This window comes from Gorilla gorilla, chromosome 7 (assembly GCF_029281585.2).
Source record: "Gorilla gorilla gorilla isolate KB3781 chromosome 7, NHGRI_mGorGor1-v2.1_pri, whole genome shotgun sequence".
Taxonomy (NCBI): domain Eukaryota; kingdom Metazoa; phylum Chordata; class Mammalia; order Primates; family Hominidae; genus Gorilla; species Gorilla gorilla.
In genome coordinates, this window is record NC_073231.2 from 35837747 (window position 1) to 35859270 (window position 21524).

General features: G+C 33.7%; 1 protein-coding gene across 22 annotated transcripts in view; it reads right to left on the bottom strand.

The window, feature by feature from the left end:
• RALYL (RALY RNA binding protein like) overlaps window positions 1-21524 on the bottom strand; it is a 722276-nt gene that overhangs the window by 382526 nt on the left and 318226 nt on the right. For all 22 annotated transcript variants that reach the window (XM_055348372.2, XM_055348370.2, XM_019032861.4 and 19 more), the window contains one exon: window positions 4283-4561. In XM_055348372.2, coding sequence (XP_055204347.1) covers window positions 4283-4538 — 256 coding nt within the window. In that variant the 5' untranslated portion in view covers window positions 4539-4561. The remainder of the gene's footprint in view (window positions 1-4282; window positions 4562-21524) is intronic.

Here is a 21524-nt window from a genome sequence, read left to right on the forward strand (position 1 = left end):
TCAAACATATTCCTCTCTACTAAGTCAATTCCATTACTTCCTTCAGGATCTAGTTAAGTATATTCACCATATTTACTTTAAAATTTACCATCCCTATTCATCATGTTCCCACTTTGAATTCTTTCTGCATTTGCAAGACACTTACAATGTGATACAATTAATTTAATTCTCTGCTTTATATATTCTTTTCCTAAAGCACACTTTGCTTCTTAAGGACAGGGGCCTGCATATGGGTTTCAGAAAAAAATGATTGCTCTAGATAAATTATTTTTCAGTGTTTGGTTCCTCCTACTGTCAACAGCTGGCTTCTCAAGTTCATAAATTGTATCTTTTACAAGCATTGTAACAGTAAAATAATCCGAATATAAAGAAAGACATTGCAAATGTTTATTTATAGCATGTTTGTAATCAAGCCAATGTAATCAGTAGATACGTAAAATTGGCACTGTCTAGTCTTAGTCTCTAACCTCTGCATAACATTTTGTGTAAAAGGACACTTCGTATGTGACTACTCATAAAAATTGTCTCTATTAAGCATTTAAAATGTTTTTATCTCGCATATAATGTGTTTGAGGAAAAAAGTTCTAATGACTACACTTAGATTGAAAAATGCAATAAATATTTCCAATATTAACAAACTTAGAATTCAAACTCAATTAAATATTAAGAGGATATGTTAAATTTCACCTGCTTATATTTAAATTGTATTAAAAACAATTAAATAACCAAATATAGACGTACAGTTTTATGAGGATTTTTACATTATAGGAATTGTGATTTAAAAAATTCTGAATAATGAATAATTTCATAGATAGATTCTGACATTTTAGGAATCCCTAAGTAATATGAGTCAAAATGCAATCTTTTTTGTCTTTCCACAGAGGGTTTAGCAGTCTTCTATTATATATCAAAGACAGAAGCTAAGAATAAACATGGATACCCTGTATCATGGTGCAAAAGACATGCCAAACAACTGGAAATGTATAAGAAAGTAAATTAAATTATGGCCAAGTTATCTATAGTCTTCATAAAACTTTAAGAACTCACATTAGGGTGTTTAATTTTTCCTGGTACTACTGATGTTTAATTTTTAATCTCTAAATCATATACAAACATTTTAAACATGCAGTAAATAAAAGATTTTTCCTTTTCAGAAAATGATATACAAATATGCATTATTTGAGATCAAATAAGATAATATAGGTAAAGTACTAATCCAGTACATGATCTAATCAATATTAATTTCCTTGTCACTCTTCAGAGAAAGGAGAATGCTTAGATAGGTCATGGTACCTGACACTAATAATAACTTCATATAATAATGGCCTATTATTTCATCCATAAAAATGCACTTCATATTAAGAACTGGCTGGGGTTTGTTGGGGGGCAGATTAGAAAGAGTTTACTTGGGAATCAAAAAACTCAAGAAGCAAGTGATTAATATACTTGAACCTAAGTTTTGCTCAAATCATCAAAAACAAAGGTATAATACTTAAAGCTAGAAATGTATTTACATCCTACAAACTGAGGGTCTTCTTCAGGACCTGATGGAGGAACTAACTTCTATAGGGAACAATTGGAAGACATGACTTTGCCTGAGTTTCTAGCAACATAGGTAAAAAACAAACAAACAAACAAAAAAACCGCTGGGTATATTCAAGCTCTTGACCTGAAAAGCAAAGTTGTTAGATAAATTTTAACGTACTTGCTTTGTATGAAGTCATTCAGCTTGGACAGAGGTAGTGAAAGATGAGACTTGAACTAAAGAAATAAAGTCTAAGACTTGGTTTCAGGCACAAAGTGTGATTATAGATGATTAGGATATATGCTCTAAAGATTTACCTGAGGACAAAACTAAGAGAGGATCTAAGAGGAATGACTGAGAATGAGAAATGGTATCTTAGAAGAGGTACAATTTAACTTTGTGCCTCTCAAAGCAAAGCAATTTGGTGTCATCATTTTTTTCCTTGGGTTTGTGCAGGTAAGGCACTACATTTTTAGTGTGGTATTTATCTTTGCCCATTGCATTCTTCTCAAAAAGACAGCAATCAACTGAGTAGTGATAGGAAACAGAACTCCAGAAAATCAGCTGTAGCTCATTAAAAAGTGAATCAGGCTCTTAATTGATCTTAAACTGATAATTAATTTTTCAAACAACAAAAATAATTAAATGCATTTCCTCAAGTATTTGTTAGTTTCATAACAATCAGGATACAGACAGTAAATAGAGCTTGCCCTGAAATCTGCTGGGATATGGCCCTGAATTAAGACTTTCAACTTAAAAAGGAAAACAAAAATGTCAGAAAATTCCCATATCAAAGTAAGCAAGCAGAATGGAGACATTAAGGAAAACAAAAAGACAAGTGGAAAATATACCAATGTCTGTTGGAAAGTACTTCCTTTCTTTCCTTTCTTTAAAATATAGAAAGTTGGATGGGACCAATGTAAATAAAAACTATATTCCTATCTGATAGTGATTTGTTTGTACTTAAATATCAGGCACTTACCCAAAACATCTTTTGCTTTTTTCCCTCAAGACTATTCCCTCTGACTTCTCCTACATTTTAATGAATTCATACCTTCCCAAATAATTTTAATTGTGTTATATCATTTGATAATATTCACAATATTCTTAACACTCTCCTAGCTTGATTTCTCTATACTTTTAACTTGCTTCTTTTGTATGCTTCTTCAGCTTTATATTTGTGGTCATGACACAGGTAAGATTATAAATTGAACTATGTAATCCAGATTCTGATAGGTGCTATGAAAAAAATTAACACAGAGTAATAGAATAGACAGTGAAAGAAGGAGGAAGATGACTATTCTATTTTAGATAGGCTGGTCAGTAAAAGCCTCTCATTGGAGGTAAATTTTTAGCACAGCACACTCAATAAAGAAAGGAGCAAATAATTAGCAAAGACCTGTCATCTGAGCGGAAGGAATAACAAATACAAAGCCTCTGAAGTAGGAACAATCTTGGAATGTTTGAGGCATTATCAAAGCAGCCAGCATTACTAGAGTGGTTCAAGAAGGGAGAGAGAATAAGGAGATAGAATTGAAGATGTGGCAGTATAGGGCATTGTAGGTATGGTATAGAATGTGAATCTTATTCTGTATGGGAAAGGCATTAGAGGTTTAAAAGCAGGTTAAGAACATAATCTGATCAATGTTTTTAAAAGACACTCTGGCAAGAGTAAAAAGTGGACCAACTAGGGAGTTATTTCAGTGCCCCTGAGATACAACCATGGGCTGTATGAGATGGCCTTCAGCACACATTTAAAAGGAGATTGGGTTTGGACTACATTTGCAATATATTGACAAGTGAACTTGATGATGGGGGAAGTTAAGAATCAAAGTTTTTTTTTTTTAAACTGGATAAATTGGGGGTTCCCTTTATTGTGATGAGGAAATTTGGGAGTGGAGAAGGTCGAGGGTGTGGAAAATCATGGGTTTTGTTCTGGGCATATGAAGCTGAAATGCCTTTTGGGTATCCATGAGAAGATGCTGTACAATGAGTTTGATATATTAATCTAGACAGAATAAGAAACATAAATTGAGGAATCATTAATATATTAACCATATTTTTTTCCTAAGGTAGAAAAACATCTAAATAATTATCTAATTTTTATTTTTATCGACACATTAATTATAAAATATTTTCCCAAGTCTTTTTCTTTCAGACTGCATTGTTTTCCTTTCTTTGAAAAAAACTATATTATTTCTTGAACATTAGACAGAAATCTGATTATTATGCATGATTATACAGGTATAATACACAAAATCCTTAACTAGATTTTTAAAATGTGAATTATATTCCTTTCCCCATTCTAAAAATTTACTTTCTTTTGCTATTTTCTACCCCTTCTCCTCCAAAACATAGGAAACGAGGAAAATGCATTAGGCTCAGATCAAATGCTGTAAGTATGACAAGCGAAGTTATTTTTTGCATAGGATAGTGTTTCCTGGAAGACAGATGCTATCTCAAGTCAAATAAAGTTAAATCTGATGCATATTTATTATTTGCCTGGCTGTGTTAGGATGGGTGGAGGTAATAAGTATTGCAAAGTAGCCTTGATCTCAAATTTATAAATTTGTACAGAAAATAAGATACCTATATACAAAACAATATGAGGATGAAAAAAATATAAATAATAAATATAAAATAACTCTAATTGGTTAAAGAAGAGGTAGAAACAACAGTGGTGTTGGGTTTTGTGAAATAAAACAATTTCCAGATATATGAAAAATAACGTGAGATCCATGTCTGAGCATGACTTACCAAGTGGTTGGCCGGCGATGACTCTGGCATTTTCTCCAGCCACTGCAGCTCTTGCATGTCGCTCACTCATGTACTGTACAAATGCATAACCTTTGTGAACGGAACATCCAACTATTTTTCCATACTTTGAAAAAATGGCTTCAATGTCAACTTTCTTGACAATTGCTGTATTTAGATTGCCGATGAAAACACGGGAGTTGATGGACTTGGGGTCATTCTTATTGGTGACGTTGCTGGTCTGTGTTTTGCCAGTCATGATTGGCTCTCCTTGCTTTAATCCTTAAACAAACAAACAAACAAAACAAATAATCAAAAGGTAAATCATTAGATTGAATGGGTATCACTGGCTTTTTAACAGTTTTTCAATATTACACTCAGGAAACCTCCAATCCCTAAGTATTAACGATTTTCTTGAGAATAAAATTAATATATTTAGTAATATAAAAGGTAAGCATTGCATTGCTAAATACAGTAGAAAAAACATAATCACTTAACATACAGTTATAAAGATTCTTGATTTGTTAATGACTGAATATTTTGCAGTTGTTTTTATATTTAAGTCTAACTATTTTGCAAAAGAAAGTTTGAGGAAAATCTGCCTTATTCTATCAACAGCAACCAAAAATCCAACATGGCTAAGGTCTGATGATAGATGTAATACAGAAATGTAACCTCCATCTTCTGTTTGAGTACATGCATTTTTATTTCTATATTTCTGTAATAGGTAGACATACTGTCTATTTCAACATCAGAACCCTTCTGTCAGAAACTAACAATTTGTTCCATTAAAGGCTGTGGAAAAGGAAAAATGGTATTAGAAATTCAATTCAAAAATTTAACATAAGAAAACCACAATTTTAAAATTAAGCTACTTAGCCAGAATACTATATATGCTATTTATTTGAACCAATAGTACATGTCAGCTTCATAGAAACACAAAACAAAACAAAACATAAGAGCCAGTGTTCATCAATGATCAGCAAATTAGTAGATTAGGTAACTGTTGAAATTTTATTCTTAACTTCACTTTCTAATTCACTTAACTAAAGGCTCCTATGTTGCCTAATGATTGCTAGTATTTTTAAAAATCATTTTGTGAGCTTGGTAGAATATTTGTGTTTAATTAAATTAAACAAAACTTATTTCTAAGTATTCCAGCACATACAGATTTATTCTTAAGGCCTTGAAAATTCCTTCCTTCCTTCCTTCCTTCCCTTCTTTCCTTCCTTCCTTCCTTCCTTCCTTCCTTCCTTCCTTCCTTCCTTCCTTCCTTCCACAACATTTGCTAACAACCTATTTTTTGTCATGCATCATTTATAGTACCTATTAATTTATAGACACCATTAAGGCTAAACTAAAATTTCAACAAGGTAACAGTCGCTGACATTGATGATCATTGTTGAACATTAGCTAATTGATACTGTTTGTCAGTGACAACTATATTTTTATATGAAGGCTCTCTTAAAATATTACAGCTACAAAAATAAGTGCATCTGATTTTTAAGATTCATTTAAAATGATATTTCTAAATTAAGCATTAAGGCGGTGGAAGTCTTTAAGGCATGTAAATTGGATATGCTTGAAAATGTACTTATTATGCATTTAAACAAGATACTCCTGAAATCAAGAGCAACCAAGTAGCATAAAATGTTTCAAATTAAGTTGTTCAATATTACATCTGGGATTTTTAAAGCTTTACTTCATATTGGACAACCAACATTATAAATATCTCCTTATAATGAAGATCAGTTTAATAAACAATACATTCAGTTATTTACATAAAAATTAAAACACCATTAGAAACAAAGATTATAACACTGCCTTGTATTGATTCAGATTAGCTACCTTTAAGTGGTTCCTTTATGAATTATTCAAAGTAGAGTTGAAGAAAGAAAAGTTGATATATATTTTTTTATCTTGCAATTTGAAATACTGTATATCTCAAGACAAATGCTCTGAGAATTAATGAAACAAGAAAAATCAAGATAGGTAATTTAGAGTCAGTTTCCTTTCTTACCATTCCAAGCCAACACCAGTAATACAATCCACAGAAAGCATACTACTTTGTTTGTGATCTCATGTGACACATATTTTTAGAAACACCATAGAGTTATTTTCAAGGGTAAACAATTCTTATAGTTGACATTTTACTTCCTGGACAGATATACATTGGTTAAAATGCAAACACAAGAATTGCTAGATTAGATCAGACCTGTGGTTTACAGAGCCCGGTGGTCTGCCATTGATAACCCTTGGTCAAATTTAATTCGAGGGTACAGCTGTACTCTGAATCCTCACTGTGAATGTCAACATGCTATCTTGGACTCTGCTCTGTTCTTTTATTCTGTGTGGATGACACTCATACCTGTACCTCCAAACTGACAACTGTGTAATTCTAATTAATAACTCTTACTTACCTTAAATCTATACATATCAATATATCTAATTTTTTTTCACAACCACCGACTTATCAGTTTCTATCAGTGTTTATAAGAGTAAGTTTTGTTGTAGCATTGTATTCTGTCATTTCAACATTCTCTAAAAGTTAGGCCTCAATTCATAGTTTAATATCTTTTCTATTACATAAACTTTTACATTAGTTGAAGAAAGACTTCCACTTTCAGCCATGGTGGAGTAACAGTGACTAAATTAACCCTACTGACTCAAAGAAATAGAAAACCAGGGAAATATAGATGAAGCAACTGTTTTTCAGACATTAAACTACAGGCAGTACAGAGCCACTACATCTGAGAAAGAAGAGACAAGGAAAGTAAAACATAGGAGAGCCAAGCTTTCTGCCTGGAAAACATATTTCAGGTCTAGAGCAGTGTCCCTGAAGTGGAGAAGATATTGCAAATGAGACAGTGACCGTAATGAGTTGAGGAGATACAGATCAGAGTTCAGAGCATCTGGGGCAGTTGGAATTTGTGTGACAGGTTTCTTGAGACAAGAGAGCTATGCAGACAAAGAACTGTAGAAATCGGCTTTAAAGTCCTTTGAACCTATGCTGATTTCTAAGTCATGTATGCAAAGGGTATAATTTCATGAGGCTGGGCAAGAAGTTATTACAAACTTGTGAACTAAATGATTCCAAGAACTGCAGAAGGCCAAGAATCATTCAAGTTCCTACCAGCAGCAGTGGAGAGTCCAAATTGACTACCTGGAAAATTAAATTTAGGCATCAGAAGGGTGGGCCTTAATAATGGAGATTAAAGATTCCAATAGGTAAAGGTATTCTGTGACCACCCTAGCAAAAGTTGAAAACAAGGCTTAAGATGATCCAACTAAACCAGAAACAACCCAAATGTCTATCAAAGAAAAGTATAACACTTCTTTAAAAACAATAATTGGGCCAGGTGTGGTAGTTCACGCCTGTAATCCCTGCACTTTGGGAGGCTGAGGTGGGCAGATGGCTTGAGGTCAGGAGTTTGAGACTAGCCTGGCCAACATGGTGAAACCCCAACTCCACTAAAAATACAAAAAAATTAGCCAAGTGTGGTGGTGCACACCTGTAAATCCCAGCTACTCGGAAGGCTGAGGTAGAAGAATTGCTTGAAGTTGGGAGTCAGAGGTTGCAGTGAGCAGAAAGTGCCCCACTGCATTCTAGTGACAAAGTGAGGCTCCGTCTCAAAAAAAAAAAAAAAAAGAAAAAAGAAAAGAGAAAATAGAACTCATTCAATCACATAAACTACACTATTTTCACCATCATGCAAAAACTCCTACAGATCTTAATAATTAAAATATGACCCATGACCAGAAGATACATTAAAGATGTTAAAAAATGAATCAAATGGGACTTTTAAAGATAAAAACTGTAATATCTAAAATTTTTTTTTTTAAATCACTGAATGGTGATGAAACTGCAGAAGGACGAATTTGTGAATTTGAAGTTGTAGAAATAGAGAATATGTAAAATGTAGTATAGGGATAAAACATTGAAAAAATATACAGAGCCTCAGTGAGTTAATATTTAACTCTGTCAAGCCGTTAAACGTATATAAATCTGGAGTCCCAGAGGAGCTAGTAGAAAAATATTCAAGAAAATTAATGGCCAAAATATTCCAAATTTGATAAAAATGATAATCCCACAGATCTAAGAATCTCAATGAACCTCAAGCAGAATAAATATGTATATAACTACACCAGATACATCATAATAAAATTACTGAAAATAAGTGATAAAAAGAAAAAATAGAGAGCTGTCAGGCATTGGAAAATATCTATATTTTGACACAAAAATGGTTTATAACAGTCAAAGAAATGTTACAACTAAAAAACAAATGACAAGGGAAAATGAATTTTTCAGGGCAAACAAACTGTCTCTTTGTTTTTAATTTAGAAGTTTGGATGGAGCTCATGTAAAGTGTCTATCTATGAAAACTCCTGTAAAATAAAAGATAAACTGTAAACTACTGTTGCTGTTGTTCCAAAGAATTTTCTATGATGATGGAAACATTTGATATCTATACTATCCAAAAAGTTAGTCAATAACCACATGTGACTTTTGAACCCTTCAAATCTGGCTAGCATGATTAAGACACTGTATTTTTAATTTTACTTAGTTAAAATTGAGGCTATATTTTAATGAATTGCTCTACCCCAAAAGGCTAACAGGGATCTTGCCTTCTAGACATATAGGATAAAAGTAAATCAGAAATACATCTAGCTATTTATGTTTCATTCAAACCTAGAGAACGGCTGTTTCTGGTCCTGAAAACTTAGGAAAGATACAATAGCGTAGCTGTATTTCAGAAGAATAAAAAGTTCAAGTATCTGTCATATGATAACTAATTTAAAAGATTAAGGGTTCATTCCGGAAATATCAGACTGAGGTGTTAAATTCTCTGTAAAATTATAAAGAAATGTGATCAGAATAAATAAAGCCTTTTAATTTGTATTTGAGAGAGATTTTTACCTTTGGATCCATATATGATACATTTATTATAAATTAAAGGCAGCTCAAAAATGTGCTTTAGATAAAATATTTTTTTGGAGCAGACAAAATCACCAGCTAGTAAACTCTACCATTCTGCTGATTTAGTGGTCTTGAATTTCCATCTAAATGATAGAGTCACTAAGACACTTACATTGTATAAAAAATAAAAAATAACAACAGAAATAACAAAAAACACCCAGGTGATATGGATTGTCCTTGTGTCCCCACCCAAATCTCACCTTAAATTGTAATAATCTGTATGTATTATGGGAGGGACCCAGTGGGAGGTAATTGAATCATGGGAGTGGGTTTTTTTTTCCCCATGCTGTTCTCATGAATAAGTCTCATGAGCGTGAATAAGTCTCACAAGAGCTGATGGTTTTATAAAGGGAAGTTCCGCTGCACATGCCCTCTTGCCTGCTGCCATATAAGTCATGCCTTTGCTCTTCATTCGCCTTCCGCCATGATTGTGAGGCCTCCCCAGCCATGTGGAACTGCGAGTCCATTAAACCCCTTTCCTTTATCAATTCCAGTCTCAGGTAGGTCTTTATTAGCAGCACGAGAATGGACTAATACAGTAAATTGGTACTGGGAGTGGGGTGCTGCTGTAAAGATGCCCAAAATGTGGAAGGAACTTTGGCTTCTTGCCTGCCACCATGTATGATGTGCCTTTGCTCCTCATTAGCCTTCTGTCATGATTGTGAGGCCCCCCGTTTATGTGGAACTGTGCATCCATGGAACTTCTTTCTTTTATAAATTAACCAGTCTCAGGTATGTCTTTATTAGCAGCATGAGAATGGAATAATACACCAAGTATTCATGAGTCCACCAGCAATATTAATATATACACTATTCAAAAACCCAGGAAAGGATGAAAGAGAGGCAAAAATGACTAAGAAAGAATGGATCATACACTAAAAGTTATAATCTGCTGAAGTCTAGAGCTATCACTCAAGTGAGTACTATAAGATAAACCATGGAAAATGCTGCAATAAAAACAAACTAAAGTTGTCACTTTTGAAAGAGAAAGTGATCATATCCAGTTGAAAAATATCAGAGAAAATCTCTTAAAGTGAGTGATATTTGAATTAAACAATATTATAAAAATTTTCCTTTCTATCATTTTGTGTATAAAGCATTAAAGATATAAAATATTTTGTTAAGAACCCACTGAAAATAGAGGTCACATGATAAATTTCACAGTAAATTGATTAATGTAAGAGATTTTATAAAGAAAAATAGCTTAAAATACCACTAAATGGAATCTAGAAATATTTTAAAAATTAGGCAAATGATAGTATTTCCTTCAACAGCTCATCAAAATTTAATAAAATTATTGTAAGCAACATAAAAATTAAATTACTGTAGAATAATGGGAATGCATTAATTTTTGTTAGAGCAAATAATGTTAGCTAAGATATCTTAATAGCAGAGACTAGGTTTGAATAGAACTAATAGGTACTAAGAAATAAGTGTTTTCATCTGGAGATTGAGATTAAGTAAATGGAAAGCAAAAACAAATATTTAATTGTAGATAATGTTACAACTATAGTTATAAAAAAATAATTTCTTATTGGTTATTTTAACTACAAAATTGGCAATCAATGGACATTGGTAAGTCAATATTTAAAACTTACTTGAGAATTTGGAATATTAATAAACTTCCATGTTGAACAATTATTTGTTAAATATAAATTAAATGACTGACATTTTGTAAACAAAGAGTAATAATAAGTGGTAAACTATCTCTTGGGAAACATTTAATGAAGTGCTGAAGATCCAAATGTAATTTGGCAGAGGGTTATAGTCTATAAGGAACCATCACCTTGGTTCATAAGGGGGTTAAACACATTCATGCAGATGAAACAACACAACTGGCTGAGTCAGGCCAAAAATAGAGAATAAATAACCAATGGAACAAATAACCAGTGGAACTCCTTTCTATGTTGATGTATTAGTCTGTTCAGATTACCATTTTAAAAAATGCCATACTGAGTAGCTTAAATAACAGAAATTTATTTCTCACAGTTCCTGAGGCTGGGAAGTCCCAGATCAAGCTGATGGCCAATTTGGGTTCTGGTGACAGCTCTCTTTCTGACTTGCACATAACTGCCTTATCACTGTGTCTGACATGTAAGAGAGAAAGAGCTCTGGCCTCTCTACCACTTCTTATAAGGGCACAATTCCTATTATGGGATCTTCACGCTCATGACCTCATCTAAACCAAATTATCTACCAAAGGCCCCACCTTCAAATATCATCACATTAGGGGTTAGGGCTTCAATATATGAATTTTGAGGAGACATATTTCAGTCCACAGCAGTTCATATTATCCAACAGGAAGAACCCACTTTTCGTTTTGAAGCTTTGGGGAAATGGAATAAGCTCCCTCTGAGCCATAAGAGGCAATGTGATTGTTGCTATATTTATTCTGTGAGGGCTCATGTAAACCAGTGGTCCCCAACCTGTTTGGCACCAGGGACTGATTTCATGGAAGACAATTTTTCCATAGGATGCAGGTGGTGGGACAAGGGTGAGAGATGGTGAGGTGGTTTCAGGATGAAACCATTCCACCTCAGATCATCAAGCATTAGTTAGATTCTCGTAAGGAGCACGCAACATAGATCCCTCACATGCATAGTTCACAATAGGGTTCACACCCCTACGAGGATCTAATGCTACTGTTGATCTGACAGGAGGCAGAGTTCAGGCAGTAATGGTGGCTCACCGGCAACTCACCTCCTGCTGTGCGGCCCTGTTCTTAACAGGTGACAGACCGATACCTGTCTGCAGTCCAGGGATTAGGGACCCCTATCTAAAGAATGTCTATGTATCCAATCACTAAGATCACATAAAATATTCCGATGAAATTTTTACAAAGAAGAAAAGTTAAATATCAATTTTAAAAACAAAAGAGACTTAAAGAAATAAGATCATATGGTGGTATCACTAAGAAGTATTCATTTCAAGAGGTTCTCCTAAAGTACATTCATATTCTCTCCATATTCTCTGGAATGTGACCAAACTGATATAATTCTAGGAAATGTAGCACATGTGATAATCTGAAAAGCATTTTTCCTCTGCAAAACAAAGCTTAAATCACACATATTGTCTAAATACACTGACCGCAATTATGCTTCCATAACTTTCCACTCATCAAGATGACCTAGTAAGAAGATAGTTTTGAGTTATATAGAAAAGTCAAATGAACAATAATTAGACTATTTGTTTTACTGCGGGAAATAGATCAGTCAAGGTCAGTACCCACTTGTGATATAAGGATCTTGAGAAATGAAGCAATTAATAAACAAGCTTCCTTTAGTGATTGGTGATGTTGTGATTGGTGCTATGTCTACACTCACTATCAGGGTTTGTGCACCAAGCACAGATGCAACCCTGTGTCACTGATTGCTATTTGAATCATATTTGGCAGAGGGCCGAGGACCACGGGACTCCATTACATTGTTTGGTGACTGGTCAGCAACATCCTGTAAAAATCAAAACCCATTTGGAAAGATCCCTTACTGGGCTGAGACTGGGAAGTCAGACTAAAGTGGAGAAGAAGAAATCAGTGACACTTTAATTCTTTATTCATACCATCCCCTTGTTTTAGTGCCTGTTGTAGACATTGCTAAAAGGGGTTCCATTTAGGAGATTTCTCATTTTAAAAGAAGGTCTAGAAGCCATTAAAACTATCTCAAAAATAATTCTGAAATGCTTAGTTTATATTTAATAAGCACAAAACACTTAAGGTATATCTGCCATTGGTCTAAGTGATTATTAAATACTCATTCACTTACAGCAGTGAGGGAAGGGTTTTACTTCTTTTGTTTCCTCTGGGATCTGGAGTACTTTCCAATAGTGTTCTAAGTTACTTAGAGAAGATACCAATCACTACAGAACCCAAGGAGTCTACACTGAGGGACTTATTTACTGCCAAACCTATTTATGTCATGTTGAGAATAGCTACAAACTGCTAAGACTTTGTGATTTATATGATTCATATTAAGAGAGAGGATGGCCATTTAAAAAGTATCCTGAGAATGCCCAGAAACTGTTATCATTTTTCTTAAATTATAAGATCCGCAAATCTACAAACTCCAGCTAAATTTCCCTAAAATATGTAAAATAGAGTATATGACATATAACTGTATATTCACCTTCTTCTGTTACTTAATAATAAATGGTATGACAGTTCACATTAATGAACTTGAACAAAGCAAATCTGGAGAGTCAAGGCAAAAGCGTCATTATATTCATTTATAATTGATGTAGTATATGAAGACAGCAATGTAGAAAGAATAAGAAGACTGTTCTTGTATATTCACTGGAATCAAACTCTGCTGTATCCCTCTTATTCCTCCACTGAATAAAACATCTTTCTCCATTTTAAAACTCTCTGTCACAAAGAGCTAAATTGCAGGAGGTAAACATTGTCATGCCCACAGGAGAAATTCACTCAGTCCTAGTTAACAGGTCCATTCTATTCTTGTCCTCTTTGTTCAAACTGTCAATCATGACAGTTCCCTCAGGAGTTAAGATCACTAAGTGATTTCATGTAGGCTACTATACTGGCCACAGAGATGCACAACTTTCAGTCATTACTGACGCAGCTTTGGAAGACTGGCCCTAAAGTGAAAGGTCTTAAATCCCATAATCAATCCCCTGAAATTTCTTGAACTCTTCTAAGATAAAAATAAACGTGCTACAATAGATGCAATGGTGAATTTCTTCCTACAAACTTGAATGTTTGGAGTTGCATTAGGCAGCAAACAAAAATGATACAGTGAAAATGCCTACTGTATGTCTAGATAAGATAAAGTTCCTTTTTACACTTTCCTTAAATTCAACTGCTATGACTGTAGACGCAATGTCATAAATGATAGCATCTAGCAATGCATTATTGCAAATACTGACTTAGAATGTAATTTATCATTGGTAAAATAAATCTTATTCCTATTGATGCAATGGTCTATGATGATATCCGTGAGTGAGTTTCCACTTCTCCCTTCCCCTTAGCTATAGAAAGCAGAATTTCCCTAAAACTTCAGAAAATTCTAAGAAATGTAGAAATTAAAAATTATGGATGCTTTTTCTCTAATGAAAGCTAGTGTTTAAGCTTAGTCAAGGTTAAAGTTTGTTAAGATCTTACTCCAGAAATAATAGTAAGGAGATGGTTGACTATAGGTATAACTATATCACTACGTCTTAGTTCACTAGACATTTGTTGTCTCCACTTAGGCCTTAGACTTTGCACTAGATTTTAATGTTAGCATAAATAATATAACATAGAAGATTTTCAAACTTCAGAGAATAAGTCTACCTTAGTTTTTTAGAATGCTTAACCGTTAGAGTTATGCCAACAAGGATTCCAGGCTCAGCACTACTTCTTTTTAGCTGAGTAACTTTTGGCAGTTATTTAGGCTCTCTGATCTTGAGATTTCCATCTTTATTTTAAAAATGGTGATAGAAACTATGGATATGATTTTTAAGAAATTTAAATGAGATGCACTAAGGTACTAAGCACAGTATTTGGCATATAAGACGTAATTTTAAAATATTAGCTTAGTTATTATTCAGAATACATGGATAAGTTAGAAATTCATGCCCTAGACTATTTTTCTTCAGTGGAAATGTTTTCAGGTACATTGAGTTTATCCGAGGATGTTTTACATCTCCCTTTTGAATACTTCCACATTCTCAGGCAATTTTCCAGCAATCTGATAACTTCTCTGAAGCTGAATTTGGACTTTGATTACTAGTGCTTTACATAAGTTCCTTCCCAGATGCATTTGCTGGGTCCTTTGGATATATGACACAGCCTCTAGTATTTTATCTGATATAATTTTAATGTTGAAGTAAGCATGTTGGTCTCAACTGTTTCTTGTGGATCAACATTGCTGGAGAGTGTTTTAATTCACAAATGACATATAACAGCCTTGATTGATATTTACCTTGTACTCAGGAGCAGTTGTGATTCTACAGGTATCTTTCCTTCAGTATTATGACCTAGCCTTTGGGTATCACCAGCATATACATAATCAAGTTATGATGTTATATAAGCTTTGGTGTTTGTTTTGGCCCATATATATACTCTCAGGAATGACTTCCATATTTTATGCATATTCTCTTTGACTCCTTGATTTTGCAAGCAAATCCTGTGATAGCTTGCATTGGGGCCAGAATGACTGCATAGATCTATGATTCAACTGGAGTGTATATTTTATGCACTCAGGTAACAGTGTTTGGCCAGTTATCTTTTTGAGAATTTATGTCAGAAATTTCTTCTACAAATTTGATACCATTACAATACAAATAATGAGACAGTCTGTAGGGTTAATACTCAGGAGAGGTCAGATTCCAGAGATTGGCCAATTCTATTCAGGCTGTTTTATTTTTGCAGAAATATTCAATGTATGTCTTATTAACTTCAACACTGATGAGACAGAAAGTAGTATTCAAATGGTAAATTACACTCACACACTGATATGGCTGGCTTTTAATTTACAAATATCAGTATTAAACTAAGAAGATAGAGTACCCATATCAGCTCTAGACCTCTCAGCAGAATATGAAACCTGAATCCCCAGCTGAAGAGAGATCCACCCTGAACAGAGACAGATACCCTCTTGCATTGGGATATCTTAATGCGGACTTGATAACCAGGGATGTTCACCCCAGCAAAGTGGAGAAAGGTGTGAAGTCTCCTGCTTACTTTTAAGTTCATTTATCCTTTCTTCATATTAAAAATACAACTTTGCTTGGTTTGTTGATATCAACTTTGGCCCAATAGAGTTGTCACCAAAGAGTTTCAAAATGAACTTCATATATAAATTATTCTTACAGTACTATATTATTATTTAAAATGTTTCAAACTGTAGTGCTTAAATATATTATACAGCTCTAAAAATGAGCCACAAAGTAGCTTCTTCAGACTAGGGTTTCATTTATGAAATTTAAATATATGGATTTGGCTTTTAGTTAAGGAAATATTATACAGAAAAAAGTAAAATACTTCTGGTGTATATCTCTCCACTTATGCATATTAGGTATATTATTTTTCTTATTAAGTGCATGGATGAAATATATTATAAACTCTATGTGTATATGTTATACACATTTTAACCCTGTGATATAATTTAGCTCATGGTTTTGAACATATTAGATATTAATTATTGCTGAGTTCATTAAATGTGTTTACAACCATCTAAAATGTATGACTGGAAACCCAGATGCCTACTATTATTTTTAGTTCTTATTGATATTGCCAATTTGAATTAACTATATCCCCACCCACCTCTCCCACTCTCAGCCCCGCCCCACACCGCCCCCCACCCTGCCCCCGACCACCACAAACCAGGCAAATAGCATCTGGAATATATTATTTTTATCATTTGAGATAATCTTATAGCAACAGCATTCACTGGTAAATCCATTGCCTTTAATAATCACACGATGAATTTTGTTGAGAGTCAAAATTCCGAACAGGAGCAATCACAGATTCTACCAGAGGAGAAATCTTTCTGGTAGGTTAACATTTGTAAAAGGATCTGTCATACCTCTAGGGCTGGAAAAATATTTTTTTCTTTTCTCTCTTGTGTCAACTGAAAATTTATTCCATTTTTAGACAGAGTATATTAATAATTTTTTTGTACTATACATGCAAAGATGGTAATCACTGTCCTTTCTGGCATGACCAACAATCTAAATCAAATAGAAGAGCCTATGTAAATTAAATGGATTGAAAGACACCATCTGGAAGATATTATCACATTTCTGGAAAGAGCAGGAGCACAATTTTGAGAATCAGAGATTCAGAGATATGTAAAAAATAGTTTTGACTACTGTTGTTAATGGTGTTATTTTAAGCCTTTTCACAAATTTTAGGAACCACGTTGAAAGGAATATATGCTGTGGTACTGAATTAAGGGATATGTAATTCCTATTTCAAATGAATCTCATTTTAAGACAGTATATATAACATTCCTCCATACAAAAACATGCTAGTGCCCACTATATACAATATAATTAATTACACAGGAAAATAGAGCTTTTTAAAAAATTAGGGAGTGATTCCCTTCATGCATAAAGAAAAAGCCTGTATTTTACTAAAGTATATTTAGAAATAATCACTGTCACTATGTAGCTATTTTTTAGTTGAACACTGTGAAGTTTATTTGGTAAAATAAAGTGGAATATTGCTTAGGGTCGTAAACATAAACAGTAATGACTTTAACTTTGCAGAGATTTATACAGAAAAACACAATTATTGCAACTACATGAGTAGATTTTATAGGCTTGAGAGACCAGAAGCCAAACTGATTTTTAAAAGAGTGCTGATACTCTCTAACCTACTGCATACTCAGCAGGCATTATTTGTAGTGTTATCTGATTATCTCTAAGGTTCTATAAAACACTTTACCTATAACAGCCACTTCTAGGGAACCAACTGCTAGAACTATAAGGGCTCTCTAGAGGACTTTTTCATCTTTAATAATACTAGCACCTGCAAAAACCTATTACTAGGGTGGCCCACACCTACAAGCAACAATCCACATACAACACAAAGTCTACTCACAATTCGGGCTAAGGGCACATAATGACTATTCTTAGATTGAGACTAAACTGATGCTGCTATATGTGTCTCTTCAACATCTGTATGTTGGAATTTAGACCCGCATGTGGTAGTATTAACAGATGTGTCCTTAGGAGGTGATTCATGAGGCAGAGCTCTCATGAATGGAATTAGTGACCTTGTAATATAGTTGGAAGGAACAAACTAGACCCTTTTGCTTCTCTCTCTTTTTCACTGTGTGAGTACACAACTTTCACGGTGCCATCTTGGAAGCAAAGACTGGGCCCTCACCAGACACTGAACTTGCTGGTTCCTTAATCATGGACTTTCCAGACTCTAAAACTGTGAGAAACAAACTTCTATCATTTATATATTACTCTATCTCAAATACTTTGTTATACCAGCACAGATAGATGGCCAGTTACCTATTGTTAAATTTTAAACACATTGGAGACCAAACAAAATGTAACATTCAAAACATCTTAACACATTCATGGTTTTCATGACTCTTCAATGACAACAGATTACTGTGTTATTACTTTTAGAAGTAGCAGTACACTTTCTTACTTTGTAAAGCTAAAGTGAGTCAGAAGATCTAGGTGTCACAATATTGGTATTCCTTTCTTTTCTTTTTTTCTTTCTTTTTTTTTTTTTTTTTTTTTTTTTGAGATGGAATCTCACTGTCACCCAGGCTGGAGTGCAGTGGTGCGATTTCGGCTCACTGCAACCTCTGCCTCCAGGTTCAAGTGATTCTCCTGCCTCAGCCTCCCAAGGAGCTGCAATTACAGGCACACACCACCATGCCTAGCTAATTTTTAATTTTTAATAGACACAAGGTTTCACCATGTTGGCCAGGCTGGTCTCGAACTCCTGACCTCAAGTGATCCACCTGCCTCGGCCTCCCAAAGTGCTGGGATTACAGGCAAGAGCCACTGCACCTGGTCCTATTGGCATTTCTTATCTTCAAAGGAGTTTATTTATAGGTACCAATTTCATTCATGTTGTTTCTTCTATATTTTGTATCTTAAGAGTCAATGTTACCTACCTATTATAGTGATTAACAATAGGAAACAATTATAGAATATGCATATAATTAAAAAAACTAAACGTTTATTTAAATATAACAAGATAATAAAAGTTACAAATGTTAATTAAATGTCAGCAACAAAGTCCATTCCAATGGATTTAAACCTTGGAGTCCTTAATCAAGGTGTAAATTTTAACTTGAGATTACATGTTTATCTCTCATAATTGAATGTGCTTACCAGAGGTTAATACTTCAATTGTGTTATGGCTTTTTCTTAAATAATTTTTGTCTCTAATATTTTTAAAAATTAAAAAAATAAGAACAAGAATCTTAACCAAATCTGACAAATAGCTACAAAAATTGCTAACACTTTGCTGGATATAAAATCAACCCACAAAAAATCAATAATAACAAACTAGCTAAACAATAAATCAAAGAAAGCAATAGCATTTATTTATAATAGCTACAAAAAATATTTGGGAATAAATTTAACCAAGCAGGTAAAAGAGTTCTACAAGGAAAAACATCTACTGATGAAAGAAATTGAAGAGAACACACACAAAAAAATGGAAGACATTTCATGCTCATTGAATGAAAAGTTAATTTTTAAATGATTATACCACCCAAAGCAATCTACAGATACAATATATTTTTCTATCAAAATACCAATGACATTTTTCACAGAAATGGAATACTAAAATTTATATGGAACCAAAAGAAGACCCTAGATAGCCAAAGCAATCCCGAGAAAAAGGAACAAAGTTGGAAACATCACAGACCTGACTTCGAAATATATTCCAAGGCTATGATAACCAAAACAACATGGTATTGGTATAAAAACATGCATATAGACCAATGGAACAATACTGATAACCCAGAAATAAATCAACATATTTATAGCCAATTGATTTTCAACAAAGGTGCCAGAACATACACTGGAGAAAGTACACCCTCTTCAACAAATGGTGCTGGGAAAATTGGATATCCATATGCAGAAGTATGAAACTAGACCCCTGTCTATTATCATACACAAAAATAAACCAAAATGGATTAAATAAATATATGTAAAACTGAAACTATGAAACCACTTAAAGAAAACATAAAGGGATCACTCCTGGACATTGGTCAAGGCAAATATTTTATGGCTAAGACCTCAAAAGTACAGGCAACAAAAACTGAACTAGACAAATGGGACTATATTAAACTAAAACGCTTCTGCACAGTAAAGGAAACAATTAACAGAGTAGGGAGACAATCTGTTGAAAGGGATAAAATCTGACAAGGGACAAGTATCCAGAATATACAAGGAATTTAAACAACTTAACAGCAAAAAGAAAACAATCACATTAAAAGGGAAAGGATCTGAATAGACATTTATCAAAAGAAAACCAAAAAATGGCCAGTAGGTATATGAAAAATATTCAACATCATTAACAAGAAAATGCAAATCATAATCATAATGAGATATAATCTTACCTAGTTAGAATGGCCATTATCAAAAAGATAACAACAATAACAACAACAAAAAATAGATGCTGATGAAGATGTGTAGAAAAGGGAACTCTCATACACTATTGGGGGGAATACAAATCATTATATCCATTATGGAAAATAGTACAGAGATTTCTCAAGAAACTAAAAATAGAATGACCATATGATCCAGCGATCTCACTAGTAGGTATTTATAGAAGGAAAACGAATTCAGCATATCAAAGGGGAACCTGTTTACTGCGGTACTATTCACAATAGCAAAGTTATGGAATCAACCTAAGTGTCTAGCAAGAGATGAATGGATAAAGGAAACGTGGTGTACGTATGCAATGGAATACTATCCAGTCATAAAAAGGATGACATCTTGCATTTGCACAGCATGGATGGAGCTAGAGGTCGTTATGTTAAGTGAAATGAACCAGGCCTAGAAAGACAAATATTGGATGTTGCCACTCATACATGAGAGCTAAGGGAGGTAGAGAGTAGAATGATACTTACCAGGGACTAGGAAGGGCATATGTGGGTATGGGGAGAGGTGAGATGAAGAGAGGTAGTTCACTGGATACAAGCGTACAGTTAGATAGAAGGAAATTCTAATTATTGATAGCACAGTAGAATGACTATTATAAACAATAACGTATTGTAAATTTCAAAAGAGCTAGTAGAAACGATTTCAAATGTTCCAAACTCAAATTATATATGCTCCAGGTGATGGATAGTCTAAATACCCTGAATTGATCATTAAACATTGTACACATGTATCAAAATATCACATGTACCCCATAAATATGTACAACTACCATGTATAAATAAAAAATAAGAAAATTCTAACACTTATTGAAAATGTACTATGTGCCAGGCATTGTTGTAATAACTTGACATTATTAATTCACTTAATTCTATACCTATTATGCATGAATGCAAACTGAAGATATTTCAAGCAAATGCCTAAGTTTAACTCCAGCAATTCAACTTGAGAGTCTGATATTCTGTCTCACTAGAAGCCTAAACTTTAAGCACATCTTTGATAAGCACAGTGCTTGCTATTTCCCATGTTAAAAGAAGAAAATTGATGCCTGAAAGCAGAATAAGTTGTTGAATTCATGGAAGTAGAGTAGAAGGATGGTTACAAGAGGCTTAAGAGGTAGGGAAAAGATAGAAATGGAGAGCTGTTTATCAAAGGGTAAAACGTTTCAGATAGACAGGAGAAATA